General features: G+C 39.6%; 1 protein-coding gene across 1 annotated transcript in view; it reads right to left on the bottom strand.

The window, feature by feature from the left end:
• Window positions 1-24,790, bottom strand: part of WDR35 (WD repeat domain 35) — a 101,433-nt gene that overhangs the window by 15,908 nt on the left and 60,735 nt on the right. The window contains 9 exon segments of the mRNA XM_014583870.2: window positions 1,000-1,164; window positions 2,358-2,468; window positions 5,240-5,372; window positions 6,642-6,788; window positions 7,411-7,614; window positions 8,174-8,307; window positions 12,840-12,920; window positions 21,416-21,626; window positions 22,161-22,270. Of these exon segments, the coding sequence (XP_014439356.1) occupies window positions 1,000-1,164; window positions 2,358-2,468; window positions 5,240-5,372; window positions 6,642-6,788; window positions 7,411-7,614; window positions 8,174-8,307; window positions 12,840-12,920; window positions 21,416-21,626; window positions 22,161-22,270 (1,296 nt within the window).

Below are 24,790 nucleotides of genomic sequence, written 5' to 3'. Positions count from 1 at the left end.
GGGGTTAGAGTTTGTATGAATCCTAGAAACTAAAAGGTATTATATAACTATTGGTTTGTTGGAAAAGTCATGACATATTTTTCTATGTTTTTGTAAGCAAAAACACGTCATACTTTTCCAGTGATCCAGTAAATCAGAAAGAGGAAAGTGTTGTAGGCATGGATACCACTTTCCGTACGTGCAGGATTTTTTTAAGTGCCAACTACAAAAAGATAGGATGGTATTAATACGGTGCATCCTTCAAAAGCTTACATTTATCTTAAAATTTTGAAATTTTTTGTTTTTTATTAAATCAAATGGGAAAAGAATAGAATAATGTAAAATTCACATTCATCAGTAACATACCAGCTATCTCCTTTCCAAACGAATATCATGAAAAGTATAAAGTTTAAAACTTAAAGACATTTAAAGAGACTCAAAATTCTATCATCAAATGGGATGTACTTCCCAATTTAAAAAACCTGTACTGGGACCAGCAGTTGGCGTAACGCCTATGTCGCTGTACTCCCATATAGTCAACTGTGGTTCGAGTCCCAGACCCAGTGGCTTAAACTCACGCTGGCTTCGTGCCCAAGATCCCAAGAGGAGAATGGAGGAGAAGGGATTGCAGCGTGGCCATCTCCCCTGGGGGGTGATTTCTCACTTTCTGTCTCTCTGTCTCTCTCTGTCTCTCTAGCAAGCACACATGCCCCATAGCAAAAATCTCTCCAAAAAAAAAAAAAAAAAAAAAAAAACTTGTACTTTATGATCCTGGAACATTCTTTAATTCTTTGCTAACTTCAGTATTAAATATATGATTGCTTAAATGTCAATAAATTGCTAATATTAATAAGGAACTTTGTTAGAAAAGGTAATAGGAATAAAATAACAATGGTTATAATAGTAAGAAACCCAGAGAGATTTTGCTTTAACAAATATTTGTTTCCAAAGAAGATAGAACAGGTGTTCTTTAGTGTATGAAACAGTTGTAACTAGGATAAACCAAGATAAATACATTACCTTAAACATCAGCTGGGCAGCATCAAAAAAGTAATTGGCTTTCCTATAGAGTTCTACAGCATCGAAAATTTTCTTCTTTTCCAGTAAATGAGATGCATACCTAGCCAAAAGGGATCTAATTTCCTTTATGTTGTGACTTTTAGCCAATTCAACAGCTCTGTTCCACTAGGGAAAAAATTATACCATTCAGTCACCAAGAATTTTCAGTCACATAACTCAGAAAATTCACAAAATATAGCTTGACACTTACAATAATAAATAATAATATTTTTAAAAACCTGGTTATGTTGCTAAAACATCATTTAAAATTGGAGCAATTTTAAGTTTTATGTGTCAAAATGATTAAATGGCCTAAGACTCCAATTTGTTTAAGAAGTTCATCTGCAAAACAAAATCGAAAAGCTTATAATCACATTACTAATTCTGTTTTTGTACCACCTATGAGGAAGAAAAAGATACATTTGTATTTTTATAGTAAAACAAAATGCTCAATTTCAGTTAAGAAAATGTGCTATCAGATAACAATTAAAAATTATTTTTATAAAGCAAATGGAGTTTTATAAACTACTTTAAGAAAAATATTTTAAAGACTATATTGATAGTGAACAGTTTCTATAATAATTCTGTACTTCAATTTTAGTAAAAGTCAGCTCTTAAAAATATTGAATATATGCTTTTCTATAAAGGGAAAAGAAAAAAGATTTGCCAAAACAAATGTTGATAAAGTAACTCCATTCCTTCCTCAGGCCTTCATGGATCTTTAGCTGGCCCTTCTCTGGAAACAAAACCCAACTCTGATAAAATTCAGAAAAGTATGAAATGACTTCCAGACAAGCTGAAATAAGGCAGAGGGTTTTGCTCATGTTCCCACAATGAGTTAGTTATGAGCGGGTCACCCCACATGGGGGCACTTCAAGAGGGAAGTGCAAACTGCAACACTTCCTCAGTCCTCCAGTAAGATTCAGCTGTGACCTCTCACAAAACTCATGTTCAGTTCTCCAACACTGGAAGTGGCAACCACCTTTAAATGATGACTATGGGGCCAGTTGTATGGCCCAGTGGTTAAGGGGACAAATCCCATCTGGCCAACCAGGGATCAAATCCTGGCTTCCACAGGTGGAAAAGCATGCCGGACGTGTGTGTGCCCAACAGGATAACAAAGTGGAGAAAGGACTACAGTGGCCGTGCTCACTGGGGCTGTTGCCCTCGCTCTCTCCGTTTCTCTGGAGAGCACAAGTACCCTCTTGCAATTAAAAAAAAAAAAAAAAAAAAGAGGATGATAATGGTGACTTCTATTTTGCTTTGACTTGGAAATTCCTAGGACAACAGGCTGTAGACAGGAAGCTTCCGTTCCTCACTTGGTTAAGATGCACACAGGTATTTACAGCGGCCTTTGGTTGATTACATTTCAGAAATGCAGCCACGGCTTGCTCACACATTCCAACTCGCACAAACTTTTGAGCTATTTCCTGTAAGGACAAAAACAAGACTATCAGGCTTCATGGATCAAAGAGATTACTTGTATTTTAATTTAGCAAAATTCCACAGGGACAGATGACTATTAAATTTACTGGTAGTTACAGTGGTTTTTTTTTTTCTTTTTTTAAGGATTTATTTAATTTTATTCATTATCATTATTTCTTTTTTAATTTGCTATAGGGCATGTGTGCTCACCAGAGAGAGAGAATGAGAAGGAAAGTGAGAAAGCAAGCTGACAGGTCCCATGGCTGACCACCCTTGAACCGTGGTCAGCCACATGGGAGTCCAATGTCTCAACCACCTGCCAGCCCTGGAGATTTTTCTTCTAAACAGATATGGGGGAGAGGTTACAAATCAGAACAGATACTAAGGCATCATCTTTTGAAAAACCAGTGCTTCACTGGCCAGGCCCTGAAGACTAACCTCTTTGCTTTGCTCACTTCAGTATCTAGTTTACAGAAGCCACAAGCTTTGAAACAAATCCCGCACTAGTGGGTGAAAAAAACAATGAAGGCAATTGGCAGTATATATAATGCTAATCTTAACTGGAGGCTTAAGGGACACACCTTTCTAAAGAAAAGAGGGACCAGCACATGGCAGAACGGTTACATTGCTGGACTTCCACAAAGTCAACCATGGTTCAAGTTCTGGAGCTGGTGGCTTAAAGCTCATGTCAGGCGCATGTGTGTGTGTGCCCAAAATCCCAAGAGAAGGACTGCAGTGTGGCCATTCCCCCGGGGGTGATTTCTCACTTTCTATCTTGGTCTCTCTCTCTCCAGCAAGCACATGTACTCTATAGTAAAAACTTTGTTCTCAAAAAAAAGAAAAAAAAAAAAAGAAAAGAAAAGAAACACGAAACTCCCTAAAGAAGTATGAGAGAAGTATGTCATTCATCAGTTCAAGAAGCCAGACCCAAAACAGTGCTCCCTGGAGGACGGCAGCAGGGAGGGAGAGCCACAACCACAAAATCTTACTTGCCTGTTTGGCCATTCTCCACTTTTAGATCATATTTTTTTTTCCCTTTTGGAGTATCTAACTAGCCAGAGTTTTTCCTTCCCCACCCTCAGTTCTGAAATACTTTTGGAAATATAAAAGTCCATCTAGGGGGTCAGCTGGTAGTGTGGTCGTTGAAGCAACTGGATCCAACATGGTCCACTGAGCAGTTTGAGTCCTAGACCCAGAGGCTTGAGGAACATGCCAGGCAGGTGTATGAGCATTTCCAAAATCCTGAGAGGAGAATGGAGGAGAAGAGGACTGTGGTATGGCCATCCTCCCGAACAGTAAATTCTCACCCAAAATCCAGAGAAGAGAATGGAGAGGAAGGGACTGTGGCGTGGCCGTCCCCTCTAGGGCATGATTTCTTGCTTTCTGTCTCTGTCTCTCCAGAGAGTGCATGTACCCTATCGCAAAAAATCTCTCAAAAAAATAACAAATAAACAACACTGAACAAGTGACACTAATGTAAGATATACCATCTCCAAAACCCAGAGTTCTAAGTAACTTCGTCTTTCTCTACTCCAGACTACACACAGAGGAGTCAGACAGTGGCACAACGTTAAAACACTACGGGAAGGACACAGGTTCACATCCTGGAGACCTCCCTGAACACATCAAGCATGCACATGCCCATGTTCTGAGGCTGGCTGAAGCTAGGCGTAGATTGTGGTCCCAGGACCCTGATTCTTTCTCTGTCTCTCTCATTCAGGGAAGAAATAAATAAATTTTAAAAACCATCTTAAGGAAATACATAGTATTGAGAATAAGGAGAGCGAGAATACTACCTATAAGGGTAACTGTTCTAATTCATAATAAAGAAAATGAATTAATCTATTAACTAACAGACAACATCAAGGCAAAACTCACAACTGCTACCTGTCTAGAGTCTGCAGCTGAGAGCTGTGAACTCCACAGATGTTGTACAGCTCAGAGATTTACAATAAACACACAAAATACTCATTCACGATATCAACAATTAAGTAAAAGAGTTTTAAAAAGAAGGTTCAATTGGGCCAGTAGACGGCATAATAGTTATGTCGTTGGACTCCCACAGTTGACTATGGTTTGAGTCCCAGAACCAACGGTTTGAATCTCACGCCGGGCGCATGTGCGTGCATTCCTAAGATCCCGAGAGGAGAGTGGAAGAGAAAGGAATGCAGTGTGGCCATTCCCCCGGGGGGGTGATTTCTTGCCTTCTGTTTTTCTGTCTGTCTCTGTCTCTCTGGCAAGCACATGTTCTCTATCACAAAAATATCTCTAAAAAAAAATAACATTAAAAAAAAAACATGACGAAGGCTCAAAAGAAAGAGAACTCTGCTTTTAGTTTTTCTTGTCTGGCATTAAATACTTTATTCTTAACACGACCTAATGAAGGTTGAGCTATCTTTGTAAACTTAGGTTATAGCAAATTTCAAACAATTTCAGATTATTTTGGACCAAATCCCTGACAACATACCACTTCATCTGTAAACACCGCATGTATTCATATGACATCTAAGAGCAATTTTATAAAACTAAAGAGACTACACAGGCTGTAATCATGAAAAAATAGTAGGAATCAACCATTTTTCTCCTCCATTTCCAAGCATCCTGTAATACTGATATGCTGCTTCATAATTAAAATAAAAATGTTATTCTATGTCTAAATATTTGTAAAATTATAAGTTAAATTTTGATTTTCTCATTGCAGAGGCTATTTCCTGACTATAACATAAAAATATAGTTGGGTAACTAACGGTTACAAAAGCCAGTTTGCGATACCTACTGGAAGCTGTTTGTGGTTTTCTGGAAGTGAACTGGCAAGATTCTCTAATCCCTCATAATCTTCTAACATATAGTAACATTCCGCTAGGCGTCCCTCGCTCCGGCCTTTCATATAATATTGTACAGCATTTAACCTACAGAAAGAAAAAAGGAAAAACTTTTAAAACTAATGCGAATTTCCTGATAAGTATTTTCCAAAAAAAAAAATGTTCCTTCATTAGAATGACCTGTATTAGCATATCTCTAGTCATCTTCAGTTACAGAATACTTTTATTTATTTATTTTTTGGGGGGAAGAGGTTTTCACTATAGGGCGCATGCGCTCGCCAGACAGACAGAGACAGAGAGACAGAAAGCAAGAAATCACCCCCCAGGGGGAATGGCGACGCCGCAATCCTTTCTCCTCCATTCTCCTCTCAAGATCTTGGGCATGCACGCACACGTGCCCGGCGTGAGTTTTAAGCCACCGGGTCCGGGATGCAAACCACAGTCGACTACATGGGAGTCCAGCGACATAGCCATTACACTAACTGCTGGTCCCAGTTACAGAATACTTTTGAAGCATATATACTGGGGAAAAAAATCTAAAGACTATGCAACATGTTCTAGAACATTCTAAAAATGTCCTGGAACATTCTTAAAATATTCTTAAGAAATGTTGTTTTAATCTGATATACTGCTATAGTACTTCCAAAAACTGACCTAAGTAAATATATTGATCAAAATGACCATTTAAAAATAAAACCCAATAATTTCTGAAAATAATCTATAATAAATAAATAAACAAATACAAAACAACTTTGGGGACAGCAGGTAGCATACTGATTAAGGCACTGGACTCCCACAATGCTGATGGCAGTGAAAGTCCCAGACCTGGCAGCTTGAAACTCACACTGAGCTCGTGTGCATGCATCTTCAAAATCCCAAGAGAATGGAGGAGAAGGGAATATGGTGTGGCCATCACCCCAGGGGGTGATTTCTCATTTTCCATCTCACTGTCTCCCATTGTCTCTCTCTGGTGAGCACAAGCACCCTATAGCAAAAACCTTAAATATAGTGTGTGTGTGTGTGTGTGTGTGTGTGTGTGTGTGTGTATTTTTTTAGTTTGTTCAGAAATAAATCATATTAGAATTGTAAATCATATTAGAATTGTACACTGTGGTCTTAAATAATAAAAAGCTGCCTAAAGCTAAGTGTAGGTTTTATATCTATGAACTCAAGTTTTACAGAGCTTATGTCACAACTTCAAGGATCTCTTGCTTTCCAGTGTGTTGTCTAGGGCTATTTGACCTTTAGGGTCCAGGAGCGCAGTCTTCATTTCCCTAGCACTACTGAGGAAGTACTCAGGCAGATACAATTTTAAGTGCTGCATGAACGCATGAGGTGCTCCAGATGGCAACATACCACTTTTGCCGATCAGCAAAGTAGTCTCCAATGGCATTGTTGGCTTGTACAAGGAGAGCGTCATCTGCATGGCCAGATCCAGTTTTCAGGAGTTGGAGTACTCTAAACCAGTTCCCCAATTTCATCCGGAGGCCAATAGCAAGGTCTCTACAAACAATGGCATTCAAACATTCATCCATTAAGGAAGTATTTATCAAATGCTACGACGTGTGCGGTACAGTTCTAGGCACTAAGGACACATGGTAGTGATCACGCAGATAAGGGAACTCTCCAAACATTTCAGAAATTTAGACTGACTAACCAGGAAGACCTAGATATTGTAGTTTAAAGAATGTGTGACCCCTCCAAATTACATGTTGAAACTTAATCCTCATTGGGTGATATTAAGAGGTGAAGTCTTTTGAGAAGTGATTAAGCCTGCCCTCAAAAATTGATGAATTCCCTTATAAATGAGGCTTCAAAAAGATTCGCCCTCTTCCAATTTCTACCATTCTGTTTCTTAGGGCAGGTCTCTAATCTTAGAGATCTGGAGCTGAAGAATGGAGAATTTTACACAACGTAGTTCAACTCCCCCATCCCATCACACCCCGAATCATAAAACATAAATTAATAAAGTACAAGTGGAATATCTAGGTTATGATCTAAAATGAAAATTATTTTCAAAAAGAAATGTTATAATACATTTAGTCTATGTTATAGCCTTCATTTATTAAAAAAAAAAAAAAGACAAACTTGAAGAACTCGGGAAGCGTGCACCTTCCTGACATACCTTCTGTCCATATCAAGGTACATTCTTTCGGCCTCTTCAAACTTGCCAAAGTAGGCAGCAACTTCAGCCTGCTTCATCGATTCGCTCTGCAGATGGCCCAGGTGCTTCACAAATTTAATGCCTTGGTAATCTTTGCAGCGCACAAATGCCTGCTCTGCAGTGTGCAAGTCCAGCTTCTGAAGAGCTGCTTCAGCCAGGAGGCGCCTTTATTAAAAAGGAAAATAGAAAAGCTTATTGCAAATTGCTGATAAGTAAGTCTTGAATCAGAATTCAATGATTACATCAACTGTTTCCAGTGAAATATGGTAGGAAGTGATTATTTTAACTTATGTAAAATGTTTTCCAATCATATTCTACCACTATTAAGGACTTCCAAATCTAAAATGAATTTCTATATTTTAAAAGAAGGGTAAGAATGAGGGGCCAGCAGGTGGAGTGGTGGTTAAGGGCGCTAGACTCTCACATGACCAACTGTGGTTCGAGTCCCGGATCCCACATGGCCAACTGTGGTTTGAGTCCCGGACCTGGTGGTTGCTTTCTCGCTTTCCCTCTCTCTCTCTCACTCTCTCCCTCTCTGATAGAATTAAAATAAATAACTAAATAAATAAAGTTAAATGAAATAATGAAAATTAATAATAATTTAAAAAGCAGGGTAAGAATGAAAGTTCCAATTAGGGGGCTGGTCTGGGACCAGGAAGTAGCAGTACTGAGACCTGAGACCAGACCCCTGACATCTTGGAAGACTTTGTGTCTTTATAAATACCAGAGTCGAGGGTGTGGATTGTCCTCTATGAACTGGGATGCATCTTGAATTCCAATACCAATCAAGGCTCGACTATCTCGAAGTGACCGAATCTCAAAGTTAATTATAAAATCCTTGTTTGGATGTTCTGGATTCTAAAAGTAAAGATGAAAACAAAGGCAGCTTTTTAATAATTAAACTATTTTTATTTGCATTATATTATGAGCAAAATTGCAATTTATTATGAGCAAAACTGGGAAGAAATTCCCATGTCTGGATCTTCGAGTTATCTGGAAAACACCTAAAACCCGCCATTAAATCCTTCCTGAGACAATCTGCTGTCCATGGTGGCAACTGGATGGTGGTATCAGGTCCCTTCGAGTCAGGCATCCCTGTTTCCCTCGACTCAAAGTGCCTTTTCCCTGGCCTCCACTGGAGCGAAAACACCGTGCACAGCAGCTTCTACCCCCTCATCCTTACTCTCTGCTTTCTCTGCCAAGAGCCTATTAATACAACTGTTGCTCCACGTATCGTCAGGCAGCAAAGAGGAAAACAGGTAAACAGGAGGAAGGGGCAGGTCTCCTCACTGCTTTCCTTCCAAAATCCAGCAGGCTAATAAAAAGCTTAGAAACAACTGAAGGGCTGTTCTGCAGGGAAGAGTTAACTAAAGGCCAAGACGGGAGACAGACAGTTATCCTCTCACCGGTATTCTACACATTCAAGTCATTTAAAAAAGAAAAAGGAAAAGAAGCAAACAAGACAATCAGAAAACAATGTGGAAAAGGAAGGGGTAAACTGAGCCATGTGCAACCGTGCAACCCCTTCTCACTCTGCAACTAAAGCACTGTTGCTAGAAATGGAAAAAAAACCCTACCTAGGGAAGTACAGAGGAAGAAGTAGGAAGGAAAAAGCAAGAGGTTTAGATTCAAACAGACCTGAGCTCAAATTCTAATTCGTTGCTTACTGGTCACGCGCTAACTGTTCCTAGAACTTGCCCTACCTTCTTCCCTGCCCACCCAGGAAGTCAGGGCTGTCTTCCCCAAATAGAAACCCAATCACTTCGCTTCCCTGCTTGATTCCTCCACTGACTCCCGGATAAACCGCAAACTCCATAGAAAGGCATACAAGGTCCCTCAGGACCTACTCCCACCCCACCCCGCACCCCAGCCTCGTTTCTGCCAATGCTAGCAACTACATGTATGCCGACCTTGAAGCTAGATGTCTGGGAGCCAAATCAGGCCTCTGGTTATTAAGTAGGAGACATGAGCAAATGAGCTTCTCTATCCAAGCCTCAGATTCCGCATGGGAAACGTAGAGCTAATGTAACCAACTTTGAGCTGCGATGATCAGACGGGATAATACATACCGAACACCGAGCACCGCGGCCCGCTGCACTATCCACCTTAGCCACGCTTAGACCTGTCTCAGTGCTCTCCAGCTTCACAGTTTTAAGCCGGTTCCCCTGACTGGATCATGGCACCTCCGACCCTTTTCTGTTTGCTGACTTGCTCGTTCATCATCCCAACTCCTCTCCCTGAGGTCCAGAACTATGTCTTACTGACCCCAAATTTTCAGAATCAGAAAACAGATGGACTTTGGGTAAGTCATTTTACCCACTAAGCACCTTCCCCATTCAGAAAGGGAATGTGTGCACTATCTACCAGGACAGTTGTGATGACACGCGAACACCTCTTACGAAGGCAATTCAATAAATGTTCACTCCCTTCCTTTTCCTTTCGCATTTCTTTTTCTCTAATCCTCCAAGAGAGTACTCATGCTATTTCTTAAAGGTATATGCTTGAAGGGGTCTACAGTCCAGCTAGACATTTCCTAGGTCAATGAGGTCCCAGAGAGAAGTATGGTAATATCCTTTTCTTTCCATGTAGTAAGGTTGGACAGATCATAAAACTTTCACAGAGAACTTGGTTTCTTTTACAAACGGATTCTCTCCTCTTCTCCCCAGTATACTGGGCAACAGTACCATGGATACAACTGAAATATGTATTTTCTAAAATACTTCATAACAGTCAACACAATCAGGGCTAGCAGGTGGCACGGAGGTTAAGACAGCTGGATCCCACATGACTGACTATGCAGTTCAAATACTGGACCCGGTGGCTTGAAAAACATTCCAGGCATATGTATGTGCATGCCCAAAATCCTGAGAGAAGAATAGAGGAGACGGGATTGTACCATGGCCATCTTCCCAACGGGGGATTTCTTACTTCCTCCCAGCCCACTGCTCAAACCCCAACCCCAGTATCTCACCAGAGAGCACACACACCCTATTGCAAACTAAAAAAAAAAAAAAAAAAAAAAGTCACACAATCATTAGTTAGAGTAACCATATACCAGGTATTTTTGAACATTCTAGAACTTAATGCAATTAGCAATCATGAGCTTTTCTAGAAAATCACTACTGGCAATGAACTCCTAATAACTGAAAGATTAATCAAAATTAAGAACATTCAAGTACAAAGGAAACATAGGGAAAAGACTAGTAATATCTTTGAATTCATTTAAATATAAGATTAAGCCCCTGGAAAGCAGAGTTACAAAACAAATACAAAAATATTCTAAATCTTGACAATGTAAAAACAATAACACTAACAAAACAAAGAAGAGAGAAATCATGTAAGAATGTTATCTTTGAGTGGCAAATCAAAATATACTAATAAAAATTTAAATGTAGTTTAATCCAATACTCATTTACTTTCATTTACCATTTTTTAAAGCAATAAAGTCATTATTCATTTTTAAAAAATCAATTTATCACATACTTTCTGAGAACATACTATATACTAGACTCTTGCTAGATGTTGGCGATTCAAGAAGCTCACTCTCTATCAAGGCCTTAATCCATAAAATAGACAAGATAGCCAACCGGCTTAGTTTGACTTCACCCCCCAGTAACTGTTTTTAAGAAGGGCATTGGCGGGAACCAGCAGTTAGCGTAATGGCTATGTCGCTGGACTCCCACGTAGTTGACCGCGGTTCACGTCCCGGACCCGGTGGCTTAAAACTCACGCTGGGCACGTGTGCGTGCGTGCCCAAGATCCTGAGAGGAGAATGGAGGAGAAGGGATTGCGGCGTGACCATCCCCCCTGGGGGTGATTTCTCCCTTTCTGTCTCTATGTCTCTCTCTGTCTGTCTGGCAAGCGCACACGCCCTAGAGCAAAAATCTCTCAAAAAAAAAAAAAAGGGGCATTGGCAAAACTACATCTTCTAGGAAGAGTTCCCAATCCCTAAATCCTTTGAGAAAAAGGACAAGTGAATAGATTTAACTTCCTTTACATGTAAGGAAAAGGGGAAATAGATATTCTGTGGTATTACTGTATTCAACTTAAATAGGCAGTGAAACAAGTTCATTTGTTTTACACGTCATATACCTTAAGCAAGGATAAGATCTTTTTTCTGTACTCTTTCCAGAAGTCCTGTCTACATAGAGAAGAACCAAATGGTCAAATCTGGAGGTCGATCCTAAATTTTAATGAAGTTTCAGTCTCCATTTCTGATGCCTGACTGCCAACAGGCAAGGCCTTACTCCTCTTCCCCTCTGTCTCAGGCGGGCAAGCTAATAAAAAAGCTTAGGTGCTCCCTCTTTTGGGGCCTGCAAGAATTACAAACCACAGGAACATGCGGTTCCATGGGAATAGTCGCCCCAGATGCACCCCCTAACTACAAAGAAAATCTCAAGCCAGAGTCCTTTCTCTGTTCTCTCAACCCATTTCCAGACCATCTTGGGAACTCACCCTTCTCTACCCACAAAGCCTCATAATGTATTCAGTAAGCCTTCTTACACCCTCTCTTGGCATGTGAATGATACCATCGGTCTTAGCACTCAAGCCAGACTTTGGATGGAGGCTCATTCGGCCGCTGCAGGGTACTTAGGACACAGAAAATAAAACTGCTTCACAATAAAAGGGCTGCAATTAACAAGGGGGAGGAGCTACAATTCATATATCAAGCCAAATAGGAAAACATGCTCCAAATTCCAACTAACTCTGGAAATTTTAAATCTGAAACCTACTACTCCAGATCCAAAAAAATATAATTGGTATGTAGAAAATGTAAATGCTTTGGACAGAGTGAGGATGAAACTGCTCTCAGTATAATCTTAAAGAAAAAATTCTTAACAGATGGTCTGTGAAGGCCAATGTCAAAAGACGGCCAAGAACTGGAAACAGATTCTTTTAAAACTCGGGGGGAAATGTGAAGGCAGTATATCTTCAAACAAAAAGTTACTCAGGTATGCTAGAACTGGGAAAAGGCTAAAGTAAATTATTAAATCTTTCTTTTGCACCTCTTCATTTTACAATGGCTATAACAACAATAATTAGTGACCATTTGTTGAGCTCCTAGTTGGCCTGAGCACTGTACCAAGTGCTTTTTGCATATTATCAAACAACAATCTGATGAGACAGGTAATATTATTATTCACAATTCATCAAAATTAATACTGAGGCTCATACATTTTTATCATCTTACAGGAAAGGAAAGTGAAACACTCGCTTACACATTATACAAGTAATAGAACAGGGTTGGATCTGCATCTGCTAACACATAGTACAAATAATAGAACAGAATTGAACCCAACATATATTTTATTTCTGGGGCTACACTCAACCCAAACTGAACTAGTCAAGCTAGCAACAGAAATGTAACTTTTTTTTTTTTTAAGAATTACCTTTAATATATCATCCAAGAGAACAGATTTAATTTCTAAATCCTCAAAGTGACAGATATATCCAGAGGTCTCAATGGGCTCCTCAAAGGACAAAAACAAATGTTATATTTCAATATGCAAAATTTCCCTTCCTTTAATAAATCACAATTTTAAATTTTGTCATCAAAATTTTCAAACAGACAGAAAAGTAGAGAAAATGTCATTAATACCCATATATCCATCACCTAAGTAATTCATAACAATTTTTGGGACTAGCAGATGGCATAACGGTTACATCTTATACATTCTTGTCTTCTCCATCATGGCAAATAAATCAGGATTATCCTTGGTCCACTTCATATTCCAGACATCTTTCTGCTCCATAGCAGACCATGGTTCGAGTCCCAGACCTGGTGGCTTCAAACTCAGGTCGGCCACGTGTGCATGTGAGTCCAAGAGGAGAATGGAGAAGGGACTGTGGCATGGCCATCCTCCCAGGGGATGATTTCTTGCTTTCTGTCTCTCTTTCTCTCTGGTGAATGCATATACTCTATCTAAAACAAACAAAATAAGCTCTAAATATATTTCAATTGATTTTTTGGCTGAAGTATTAAAAAGTAGATAAGGTAAATTACAGACATCGTGACACCACCCCAAACACTTCAGTGCGCATCTTTAAAAGGACATTCTCTTACATGGCTATATTACTACACACTTTTCATAATGAGTATTAATTTCCTAATAGCACCTAATATTCTGTCCAAATTTTCTCAATTAATACAAAAATGCTTTTTATAGCCTGATAATTCTAATTCATGTAATTCGATGCTAAATGCAATCTTCAGTAAAATTGTAAAACCCGATATTCGTACCTAACTACATTGATCAAAGAAATGCTATCCCATAGTGTAAAATCTGTCCTCTGTAACATGATCCAGAGAGCATTCTTGAGGTGGTTCCTACATAGGAAGAATGTATTTGCCAATCTGTAAACATATGAGGCTATTGTATGTCTGTCTCTTATCCTAGTGTTACACAGTTTTGCAGAAATAAATTATACAATGTGCACGTTACAATATGCATATTATAATATAAAGTGGCTGTCTTAAATCCTTAGTAGAAAAAAAAGGCACTAATATTATATAAACAAAAATGAATGGTGGCCAATATACTTAATACCTTCAAGAGTACTGTCAAAACAACAAAATGATGGCGTCTGGTAATAGAAATAACATCAGAATACAACTTAAAACATATGTGCATATATTTATGTCATAATAAAGTAAAAAGTAATCAGAATCCAAATGAAGTAACATATCAGATTCATAACTCCAAAAGTTACTCCTTCACATATGATAAAAACTATAAAAATTAAAAGAAAGGAACCAGCATATAGTATAATGGCTACGTCCCATGTAGTTGACTGTGGTTTGAGTCCTGGACTCAGTGGCTTAAATTAATGCTGGGCGTGTGCGTGCGTGCCCAAGTTCATGAGAGGAGAATGGAGAAGAAGGGATTGCAGTGTGGCCATCCTCCCTGGGGGGTAATTTCTCACTTTCTGTCTCTCTCTGTCTTCCTGGCGAGCGCATGCACCTTACAGCAAAAACCTCTCACCCAAAAAAATAATAAATTAAAAGAAAAAGAAAATACCCAAAAGATGAAAAAGATTAAGTGGTAAAATTGAATCATATGTAGTTTGAGTTTGGTATGTCTAAGTTTAAGAATAAAGCTTAAAGGGACCAGCAGTTAGCGTAATGGCTATGTCGCTGGACTCCCACGTAGTCAACCGCAGTTCGAGTCCCAGACTCGGTGGCTTAAACTCACGCCGGGTGCGTGTGCATGCATGCCCAAGATCCCGAGAGGAGAATGGAGGAAAAGGGACTGCGGCATGGCCATCCCCACTGGGGGGTGATTTCTCGCTTTCTGTCTCTCTGTCTCTCTCTGTCTGTCTGGCAAGCGCACGCACCCTATAGCAAAAACCTCTCAAAAAAAAAAAAGAATAAAGCTTAAAGAATACTTATATACACAGTCTAGGTATCCATTGGGTTTTTGTTTATTGAATTTTATTATTATTATTCATTTTTTATACTCACTAGAGAGAGACAGTGAGAGGGCAAGTGAGAAGGCACGTTGCAGTTCTGGGACCTGGTTGGCCATGTGGGGTCCAGCGCCTTAGCCACCACACCACCAGCTGTCCCAGTATTCATTAGGTTTGAAAATGCATACTTCCTTTCTCTTTTAAAGAATGGAAATTGTTGATTAAAATAGTTAAATTATATGAGAAAATTCTATAAAATCCCTTTATTTCCTTAAAAAAAATATATTGTGGAACCAGCAGTTAGCATAATGGCTATGTCGCTGGACTCCCACGTAGTCAACCGCGGTTTGCGTCCTGGACCCGGTGGCTTAAAACTCACGCCAGGCGCGTGTATGTGCGTGCCCAAGATCCCAAGAGGAGAATGGAGGAGAAGGGATTGCGGCATGACCATCCTCCCTGGGGGGTGATTTCTCGCTTTCTGTCTCTCTCTGTCTGTCTGGCGAGCGCACGCGCCCTATAGCGAAAACCTCTCAAAAAAAGAAAAGTATACTGCATAAAGGCAAATGATATGATTGTGCAACAAATACCTATAGCAGGGTGGCCTCATAGCACAATGATTGACTGCTTGTACAGAGGAGGCTGGATTCCACATGGTTAACTAGGGTTCAAGCACAGGCCCTGTGAGCCTGATAAATATGCCGAGAGTATGTTGTACATTCCTGATGACATAATTGGAAGGTGTTTTCTCTTTCTCTCTCCCTTCCGCTCATTCTCTCTCTTTCTCAAGCACACATATGTACCCCTCTGGCAAGAAAAAAAAAATAGAACTTGGGACTAGCAGTTGGTGTAATGGCTATGTCACCGAATTCCCATGTAGTTGACGTGGTTCAGTCCTGGACCCGGTGGCTTAAATTCACACTGGGTGTGTGTACGTGCATGCCCAAGATCCTGAGAGGAGAATGGAGGAGAAGGGATTGCGGCGTGGCCATCCCCCCTGAGGGGTGATTTCTTGCTTTCTGTCTCTCTGCCTCTCTCTGTCTTTCTGGCAAGCGCACGTGCCCTATAGCAAAAACCTCTCCAAAAAAAGAAAAAAGAAATTAGAATAATTTAAATCAGAAAGAATGCTTGTGTAACAAAATATTTCTTAGAAATTTTAAGGATCTTTGGGGCCAGCAGGTGGCATGGTGGTTAAGGAGACAGACCTCTACATGTGCAACCATGATTCAAGTCCTGGACCGGGTGGTGACTTGCTTTCTCACTTTCCCTCTTTCTCTCTCTATCTCTTCCTGGTCAAATTAAAAAATAATATAAATAAATAAAATTAAGTAAGTAATTATTTTTAAAAGAAATTTTGTAGGGATCTTTTATACACTTTGATTATTTTGATACAAAATGGAAGTCAAATACATTATTAGAAAATTTTTATTCCTGACTAAATAATACAACAAAGATGGTCCAAAGATAAGGTCACGGGGGCCGGCAGATGGTATGGTGATTAAGTTGCTGGATTCTCACATGGTAGACCACAATTCTAGTTCCAGAGCTAGCGGCTTGAAAACCACTCTAGACAAACGCCTGTGTGTATGTGCCCAAAGTTCAGAGAGGAGAGTAGAAGAGAAGGGATTGCAGTGTGGTATATCTCCCCTCATGGGTGATTTCTCACTTTCTCTCTCTGCCTCTATCTGTCCTTCTCTGGTGAGCACGTGCACACTATAGCAAAAAAAATCTAACAACAACAACAACAAAAAGAGTCAGTTATGGGCCCAGCAGTTAGCGTAATGGCTATGTCGCTCTCTATGTCTCTCTCTGTCTGTCTGGAGAGCACACGCCCCCTATAGCGAAAAACCTCAAAAAAAAAAAAAAAAAATATGTGCACAATAGGGACCAGCAGTTAGCGTAATGGCTATGTCGCTCTCTATGTCTCTCTCTGTCTGTCTGGAGAGCACACGCCCCCTATAGCGAAAAACCTCAAAAAAAAAAAAAAAAAATATGTGCACAATAGGGACCAGCAGTTAGCGTAATGGCGATGTCACTGACCTCCCACGTAGTCGACCACGGTTCGCGTCCCGGACCCGGTGGCTTAAAACTCATGCCGGGTGCGTGTGCGTGGGTGCCCAAGATCCCGAGAGGAGAATGGAGGAGAAGGGATTGCGGCGTGGCCATCTTCCCTGGGGGGGGGGGGATTTCTCGCTTTCTGTCTCTATGTCTCTCTGTCTGTCTGGCGAGCGCACGCATCCTATAGCAAAAGCCTCTCTCCCCCCCAAAAAAATAAAGAATATGTGCACTATAACTGGTATCTTGAAGTGCCTTTATGTATCCATTCAATGTTAGAATATGCAACATATTCAAATTTGTATATTCCTAATTAAGTGGACTTAGGAACTATATTATTTAATTTTAGCTAATCCTCAAAAATTGGACAAGTGTAGCTTAGAGCTTCTTGCAAAGAATCTGTTAACTAAAGGTAATATTGACAATGCAAGCACAAGCAAACAAGAAAATGTAGAACTGACATCTCTCTTACTCCAAGTACTAATTCTTGGGTCAGCCAAGAATCAAGTCTGATGAAAAGTCAAGCAAAAAAGTCAAAATTATCAAGTATACTATTTGAAACATGAAACTTGCATCCACTAAGTTAACAAAAGCTCACTCCAAAAAGTACATTATGCTGATTAACTAGCTCATAGTAGTATGGACCCTAATAATAATTAGCATAACACTTAAAAAATCATGTTCATGTTATCCTTTAAAATTAATTTTTTTCTCATTAGTTTAAAATTTCGAGGGCCATCTCTGAAGCTCAGTGGTTAAAGGAGCTGGATCCCACATGGCCAGCCATGGTTTGAATCCTAGCCCTGGGAGCTTGATAAACATTGAGACTATTCATGTGTGCCCGAAATCCCAATAGGATGAAGAAATGGAGAAGAGCATGACTACACCTCACTGTGGGTGCTTCCGCTGCTTTCTTTCTTGTAAGTACACCCCTAGTGATTAAAAAAAATTCTTAGGGCTGCCAGGTAGAGTGGTGGTTAAGGTACTGGACTCCCACACAGCTGACCATGGTTTGAGTCCCAGACCTGGCAGCTTGCTTTCTCATTTTCCCTTTCTCTCTCGGTGTGTCTCTCTCTGGTCAAATTTGAAATAATATAAATAAAATAAATACTTTCTAAAAATTCTATTTGGGGTCCATGATTCATAATAATGTTTATAATAATATAGTAAGTAATGGAAACAAATAATTATAATCCCCCATGGAGGGGTGCTTTCTCTCTCTCTCCCTCCCTCCAATGAATGCACACACTCCCTAGTACATTTTTTTAAAAAAAGTATGAATATCGGGGGGTCAGCAGGTGGTGTAGTGGTTAAGGTGCTGGACACTCCCACATGGCTGACCAGTTTGAGTCCTGGACTTGGTGCCTTGCTTTCTCACTTTTCCTCTCTTTCTCTCTGTGTCCCTCTCTAATCAAATTAAAATAAATGAGGGATCAGCAGTTAGTGTAATGGCTATGTCTCTATGTCTCTCTCTGTCTGTCTGGAGAGCACATGACCCCTATAGCAAAAAAACTCAAAAAAAAAGAATATGTGCACTATAGGGAACAGCAGTTAGCGTAATGGCTATGTCGCTGAACTCCCATGTAGTCGACCGCGGTTCAAGTCCCGGACCTGGTGGCTTAAACTCACACCAGACGCGTGTGCGTGCGTGCCCAAGATCCCGAGAGGAGAATGGAGGAGAAGGGATTGCGGCGTGGCCATCTCCCCTGGGGGGTGATTTCCTGCTTTCTGTCTCTCTGTCTCTCTCTGTCTGTCTGGCGAGCGCACGTGCCCTATAGCAAAAATCTCTCCAAAAAAAAAAATTAAAATAAATGAATAAATAAATAAAAGTAAATAAATAATTCTTTTGAAAAAAGGTATGATTCTAGAATTGATTATTGCACTCAAATGGACAAATATATTTTGTTATTGTCAACAGTAGTTCATCTACTGAATAATTATACAGAATACTATGTTCTGAAAGAACACACTATTTATTCAGTAGCTGTGCAGATCCAGTAAATTGTTTTTAAAGTATGTTTTTATATAATCAATAAGCAACTGGAGGAACAAATAGTAGAGTAAGTAAACAAATAGGGGCCACAGCAGATGAAGAGAACATGAATAGAAAGGACAGAGCAGCATCAATTGCAAAGAAACTCAGACAGTGGTAAGGTTGTAAAAAAATCGACCTCGCTCTAAATCTAATAGAAGTTAAACTACATGCCAAGCCAGAAAACAAACTCAAATAAAAAAATATTTTTTTTAAAAAAAGGCTGTTCTGTTAAAAGTACTTAAGAAACACTTGCCACCAGGCAGAGATTTCACTTAGTACTAGACTGATCAGGTGTGCTACACACACATTTGAGCAGCCAGATACAACAAATACTCTCACTTCTCCAGACACATGATTTCTGACTTAGAACAGAGCCAAGGATAGAAAAAGGACTCTAACATCCAATAAGAATTCTACTCCATCCTCAAGGTTATCTCATGGTTCCCTAATAAGTTTTTGGTAAAGGTCAATACAGTAGCCCTGAGAGCCTTTCCTTTGAACCGTTCCTCAGGGTCCAAGAATGACAAAGATCCTGAAGCCCCTATAAGCTTTCGCAGAGCCTCTGAGAGCATCACATCAGGTCATTTGCCAGCCAGTCATCCTGCGTAGGCTCAAATGGGGAAATGTGAAAATGATTTAGGACATTAAAGGGACAAGCAGTTCACCACTAAAAAATTACTACAGAAGAGCTTTGGCAGTTCCAAGGCCCAAGCATAAAATTTCTTACCATGAAGGAAGCTACAAGTGCAAACAAATAGAAATTAACGATACGAAGCATTCATTATTCATGTGTTATTTACACTAATAGAGTACAGCAGGAGTATGGAAATTTCCAAACTAAAAACCCTTTACCAAAAGATTTATCTTCTTAATGATCTTTTGACTAGGCTACTATTCAAATTATTTTGTATTTCCTAAACATAACAGCTAGCAGTTGGTGCAGAGTAGACTAAGTGGCAGGAAAATCCAGTGTAAAAATTAGGCAATATGTTGAGGCTAGGGGGTGCTATGGTGGTTAAGGCACTGGACAACTCCCACATGGCCAACTATGGTTTGAGTCCCAGACCTGGCAGCTTGCTTTCTCACTTTCTCTCCCTCTTTCTCTGTCTCTCTCTAGTGAGTACACATGCCCTATAGCAAATTTTAAATAATAATAATAATAATAAATTAATTTAATTAAATAATTTTTTTTTTTAAAAATCAGGTGATGTGAGCCACAAGTAGAAAATCCAAATGTAGCCTTAAAAATGAACAAGAAGGGGGCTTCCTGACTCATAGGAGAGAGATCATTAACCACAGTCCACACTTGTATATTAGTAAGAATATCTGGGTGAAGAAAGAACAAGGATTAGTAGCTGATATTGTAAATATAACTAAAAGAAGGCAAGCCCTGAAAAAAGTAGGTAGGTAGAAGAGAATAAGAGAGACAAGGCAATTACAAAACTACATTTTTGGGGGAACCAGCAGATAGTGTAATGATTACGTGGCTGGACTCCATGTAGTCGACCGGGTTCGTGTCCCAGAACTGGTGGCTTTAACTCACACCGGGCATGTGTATGTGTGTGCCCAAGATCCTGAGAAAAGAATGGAGAAGAGATTGTGGTGTGGCCATCCTCCCCCCCCGGGGGGATGGTGATTTCTCGCTTTCTGTCTCTCTGTCTTTCTGTCGAGCACACGCACCCTATAGCAAAAGCCTCTCAAAAAAAAAAAAAAAAAACCTACTTTTTTTTTTATTAGGTTGCTTAAAGAAATTTTGGAAAATTATACTGATTCTCTCCCCCCCATACAGATTTAGCTCTTATTTTATTAAATTTTTTACAGAACTTTTTTTTTCAACAAAGAACATTACATTGTTCTGTCTGTTAAATGTTTCTGCCCTTTGGTCCTCACTCCCACCCTCCACCACCCACTCTCCACCACCCACTCCGCTCCCTTAGTCTGGTACCTACACTTTCCCTCCCCACTATCATATCTTCATATCTTTCCATTTCTGCTGTAGAGTGCAGAACTCAGTACATCCTGAGTGAAGATACAGTGTGCAGCTTTCAACGTCTGGTTCACTTTGCTTAGCCCTGAGTCCTCTTTATTCATCCACTTTGAATCAAAGAATAAGGTCTCATTGTTTCTTATGGCTGAAGAATATTCCATAGCAGATATATGCCACAGGTTTTTTATTTTTATTTTTTAACTTTGACAAGGTAAAAAAGGGACTGTATAGTGACCACTTTGGTTCTATCACTTAAAAACAAGTAAATGCCTAGGAAGTATCTTTCAGAAAAAGAAGAGAAGATTTAAAAGATAACTATTCCTCCTACTTGAGAGCAAACATTTCCACTGAAATGTTTCTATTTAGTTTCAAATTTTCAGACAATCAACACCAGCACACCTCTTAAAGAAACAAAAGTGACACAGCCAAGTTCTGATACTTGGCTCATTATTTATAGACTGTTAACACTCGTTTCTTGCGCTTACCTCGGGATCCAAGTTTCTGAAAACATACATTCTTGTCTTCTCCATCATGGCAAATAAGTCAGGATTATCCTTGGCCCACTTCATATTCCAGACATCTTTCCGCTCCAATCTTAACAACTCTCCGATTACTTGCTGTCCTGTACTGTCTGTCATCCGCGCATCCAAGTCAAAGAAAGTCAGAACTCCTGATATATCTATGATAGCAAGCCGACTAAATATGCCGCAGTTGGAGAGAAGGGAAAGTATTACAAAATTACTACCAGTGATCAAATATAATTACCTACAATCATTCTTCAAAATCCGTTTATCAGAAATATGGAATGTAGCTTCTAAATTTTTTTTCCCTAAATCTGATAGAAGATATGGACTACTTTCCATTTTGCTTCCTTCTTTGGAAAACATATCCAAAGAGATTAATCCAACTAATATAAAATATAATATAGTTTCAGTATTCTTAAGCTTTCAGGGTAAAAAAAACTGTACTAGAATTCTCATATGCCTACTGAAAAGTCACATTGTACCCACACAAAATGGCACAATTTTATATGTTAATAAAAAAATAATTTCTAATGGTCAGTTAAAGAAGGACATTTAAATCAAATGCAACATGGTACAATCATACTGAACTTGAAGACAAACACACACATTTGTCTTTATATTTATTACATTCATCAAAAAATCCCAACTGATACTTCTGTTATATGAAAGAGAATAAGTCTGTAATATAGAAGGTTTTCAGACTTACCTAGAGTTGCAGTTCAAGGATAACTGGTAGGCGCGACAATTAAGGGAATATTTTTGAATCAAACCAACATTAGGAAGACTGTATCTCTGAATAGTGCCAGATTCACGACCCTATGGAAATTACTTTTGATTACTACAGCATATTTACTAGCATAATATTAAACTACAACTATGGCTTTCTCCATATGTCTATACATTTGTTTTAAAAGCCAAAGTGGTGGTGTCACAGCAAATTTCCAAAGTTTGCCTGTGCTCCTGAGAGAGAGAGGGACAGAGAGAGAAAGAAAGTATCCTTCAATGAGGCATAGTCATGCTGCAATCCCTTCTTGTTATACAAATTCTAATATCATAAGGAAAAAGTAGCTAAGAAAATTTAATGTTATTGTCTAGGTTACTAAGGAGGGTATTAAAAGCTGAACAGGAACCAGCAGATGGCATTATGGTTATAATAATTATGTCACTGGATTTGCACATAGTCAACTGCGGTCGGTCCAGAGGCTTGAAACTCACACCAGGCACGTGTGCATGAGTGCCCAAAATCCCAAGAGGAGAATGGAGGAGAACGGATTGCAACAGGGCCATCCTCCCTGGGAGGGTGATTTCTCACTTTCTCTCTGTCTCTCCCTGTGTCTCTGGTGAGTGCACGTGCCCTATAGCAAAAATCTCTCTTAAAAAAAAAAATAAATTAAAAAAAAAAACCTAAAACAGGCCCAGCCTTGGTGGCGCCATCAGTAGAATATCAGAGAACAGTGCTGGAAGCCATGGCCAACTGTAGGTTTGGACCCCCAGCCCAGTGGTCCTGAAATATGCCCAGTGCATGCACATGCCCATGATACTGACGAGCTGAAGAGCTGGGGGAAGGTCACAGCTTGATGAGACCCTGTTGGAGGCACTTGTCCCTCTCTCTCTTCTTGTCTCTCTTGTGCATGTGCACATGTTCGCTATCTTTAGTAAAATAAACGCTTTTTAAAAGCTGACACAGGACCATCTCCATGGCCTGGCGGTAAAGGCAGCCAGATCCTACATGGCTAACATCATGGTGTTAATCCTCAGCCCAACAGCTTGAGAATCATGCCACATGTATATGTGCATGCATGCCCCAAATCCCAAAAGGTGGAAGAGATGGAGAAGAGGGGATTAGACCCTCCAATCTCCCTGGAGGGTGTTGTCTCCTCTCCCTCTCTGCGTGTCTCTCTCTGGCCAGCACATGAGCACATGTGCAAAATAAAAAGGCTAAAACAGAAAACACTCATTTAATTAAATTTTATAATATGAAAAATCAACAGAACACAATATGAAACAGCTGTTACTGAAGATTTTTACCTTCTAGCCATCTATCTGATACTAGATTTTGGCAAGGGAAAAGATGATCAAAAATAGTGATACCATGGGTATTAATTTAAATATGTTTAAAAAATGAAATGGAATATAAGTTTCTGCAAAACTCTGGGTAAACCTTAAGGTCAACAGATCAAGAGTAAGTATGACAGACAGAAAGGAACTGTGATTTTCAAATTCTCAGTGCCTTGGGTCAAAGCAATGGTACCACGTGGAGGGATCCTCACAGCCCAGCTTTACTCCCCACCCCCCACCCCCCTTTTTTTCTTTAAAGAATTATTTTATTTCATTTCATCCATCTTTATTTTTAAGGTGGCCAGAGAGACCAGGGGAGGGGAGTGAGAAAATAAGCCACCAGGTCTAGGACTCTAACCGTGGTTGGCCATGTAGGAATACAACGCCTTAACCACCACACCACCTGCCTCACTTCTCCCCCTTTTAACTAGAACAGCACTGCTTTTGCAGCACAAGTCTCAAAAGAGGCCCACCAGAAAGGCAGGAACGCCAAAGGACACTATGCTCTTAAAGTTTGTTTTCCCCACAAAGTTAGCTGATGGCTCAGGAATGTAACTAGAACTGGAAATATACACTATCAAGACTGTTGACATAATTTAAATGCAATGACTCTACCAGCATTACTGTATTAAAGTAAACATTTATTTCCAAAATTAATATTTTCAAACACCGGAGCTCAAGAAAAGACACTATATCATTGATTCTATTTGAGAAATTCAGCAAAAACTTGCCATGGACTTCTCTACTTTTCCAGCTGGTGAACACTCCACCCCTCCATTCTACACCCTGTGAAAGTAGCTAAGCCAAAGTACTTTCTCGAATATAAAATACCAGACTCAGCACAGAGAAACAACCTACTGCCCACACCTATTAACCCCACATACGACTCATTCAACCCAGGGTTACAATCTCTGAGCGTTAGTAGCTTCTTGGCCGGCTGTCACTTTACTGTTTGTATAAAAACTATTCTTCCAAATCACTAATAATTTGCAAGGTGAAAACTCTAAAACGTTTTTATTTCTTAGTAAAATGTGGGGCACCCACAAGATGAATATTCAAATCTAAAACTCACTGCTTGACCTTATTTATACAATTTGAATAATTCATAAAACAATTTTTTTCTCTGTTCTTTTTAAATCTATTTATTTATTTATTTACGGTCATTCACTGTACATCAATACAGTATACAAAATGAGATTATCCATCCAGTAAACATTGTTTAGTGGCTCTATCAAGGACATAACCATACATGTTATCATCAACAAATAATTTTCTATT

The sequence above is a fragment of the Tupaia chinensis genome, unplaced genomic scaffold (assembly GCF_000334495.1).
Source record: "Tupaia chinensis unplaced genomic scaffold, TupChi_1.0 Scaffold144952_1, whole genome shotgun sequence".
NCBI lineage: Eukaryota > Metazoa > Chordata > Mammalia > Scandentia > Tupaiidae > Tupaia > Tupaia belangeri.
Note: the sequence above shows the minus strand (reverse complement) of the source record. Positions and strands in the feature narration are given on the sequence as shown.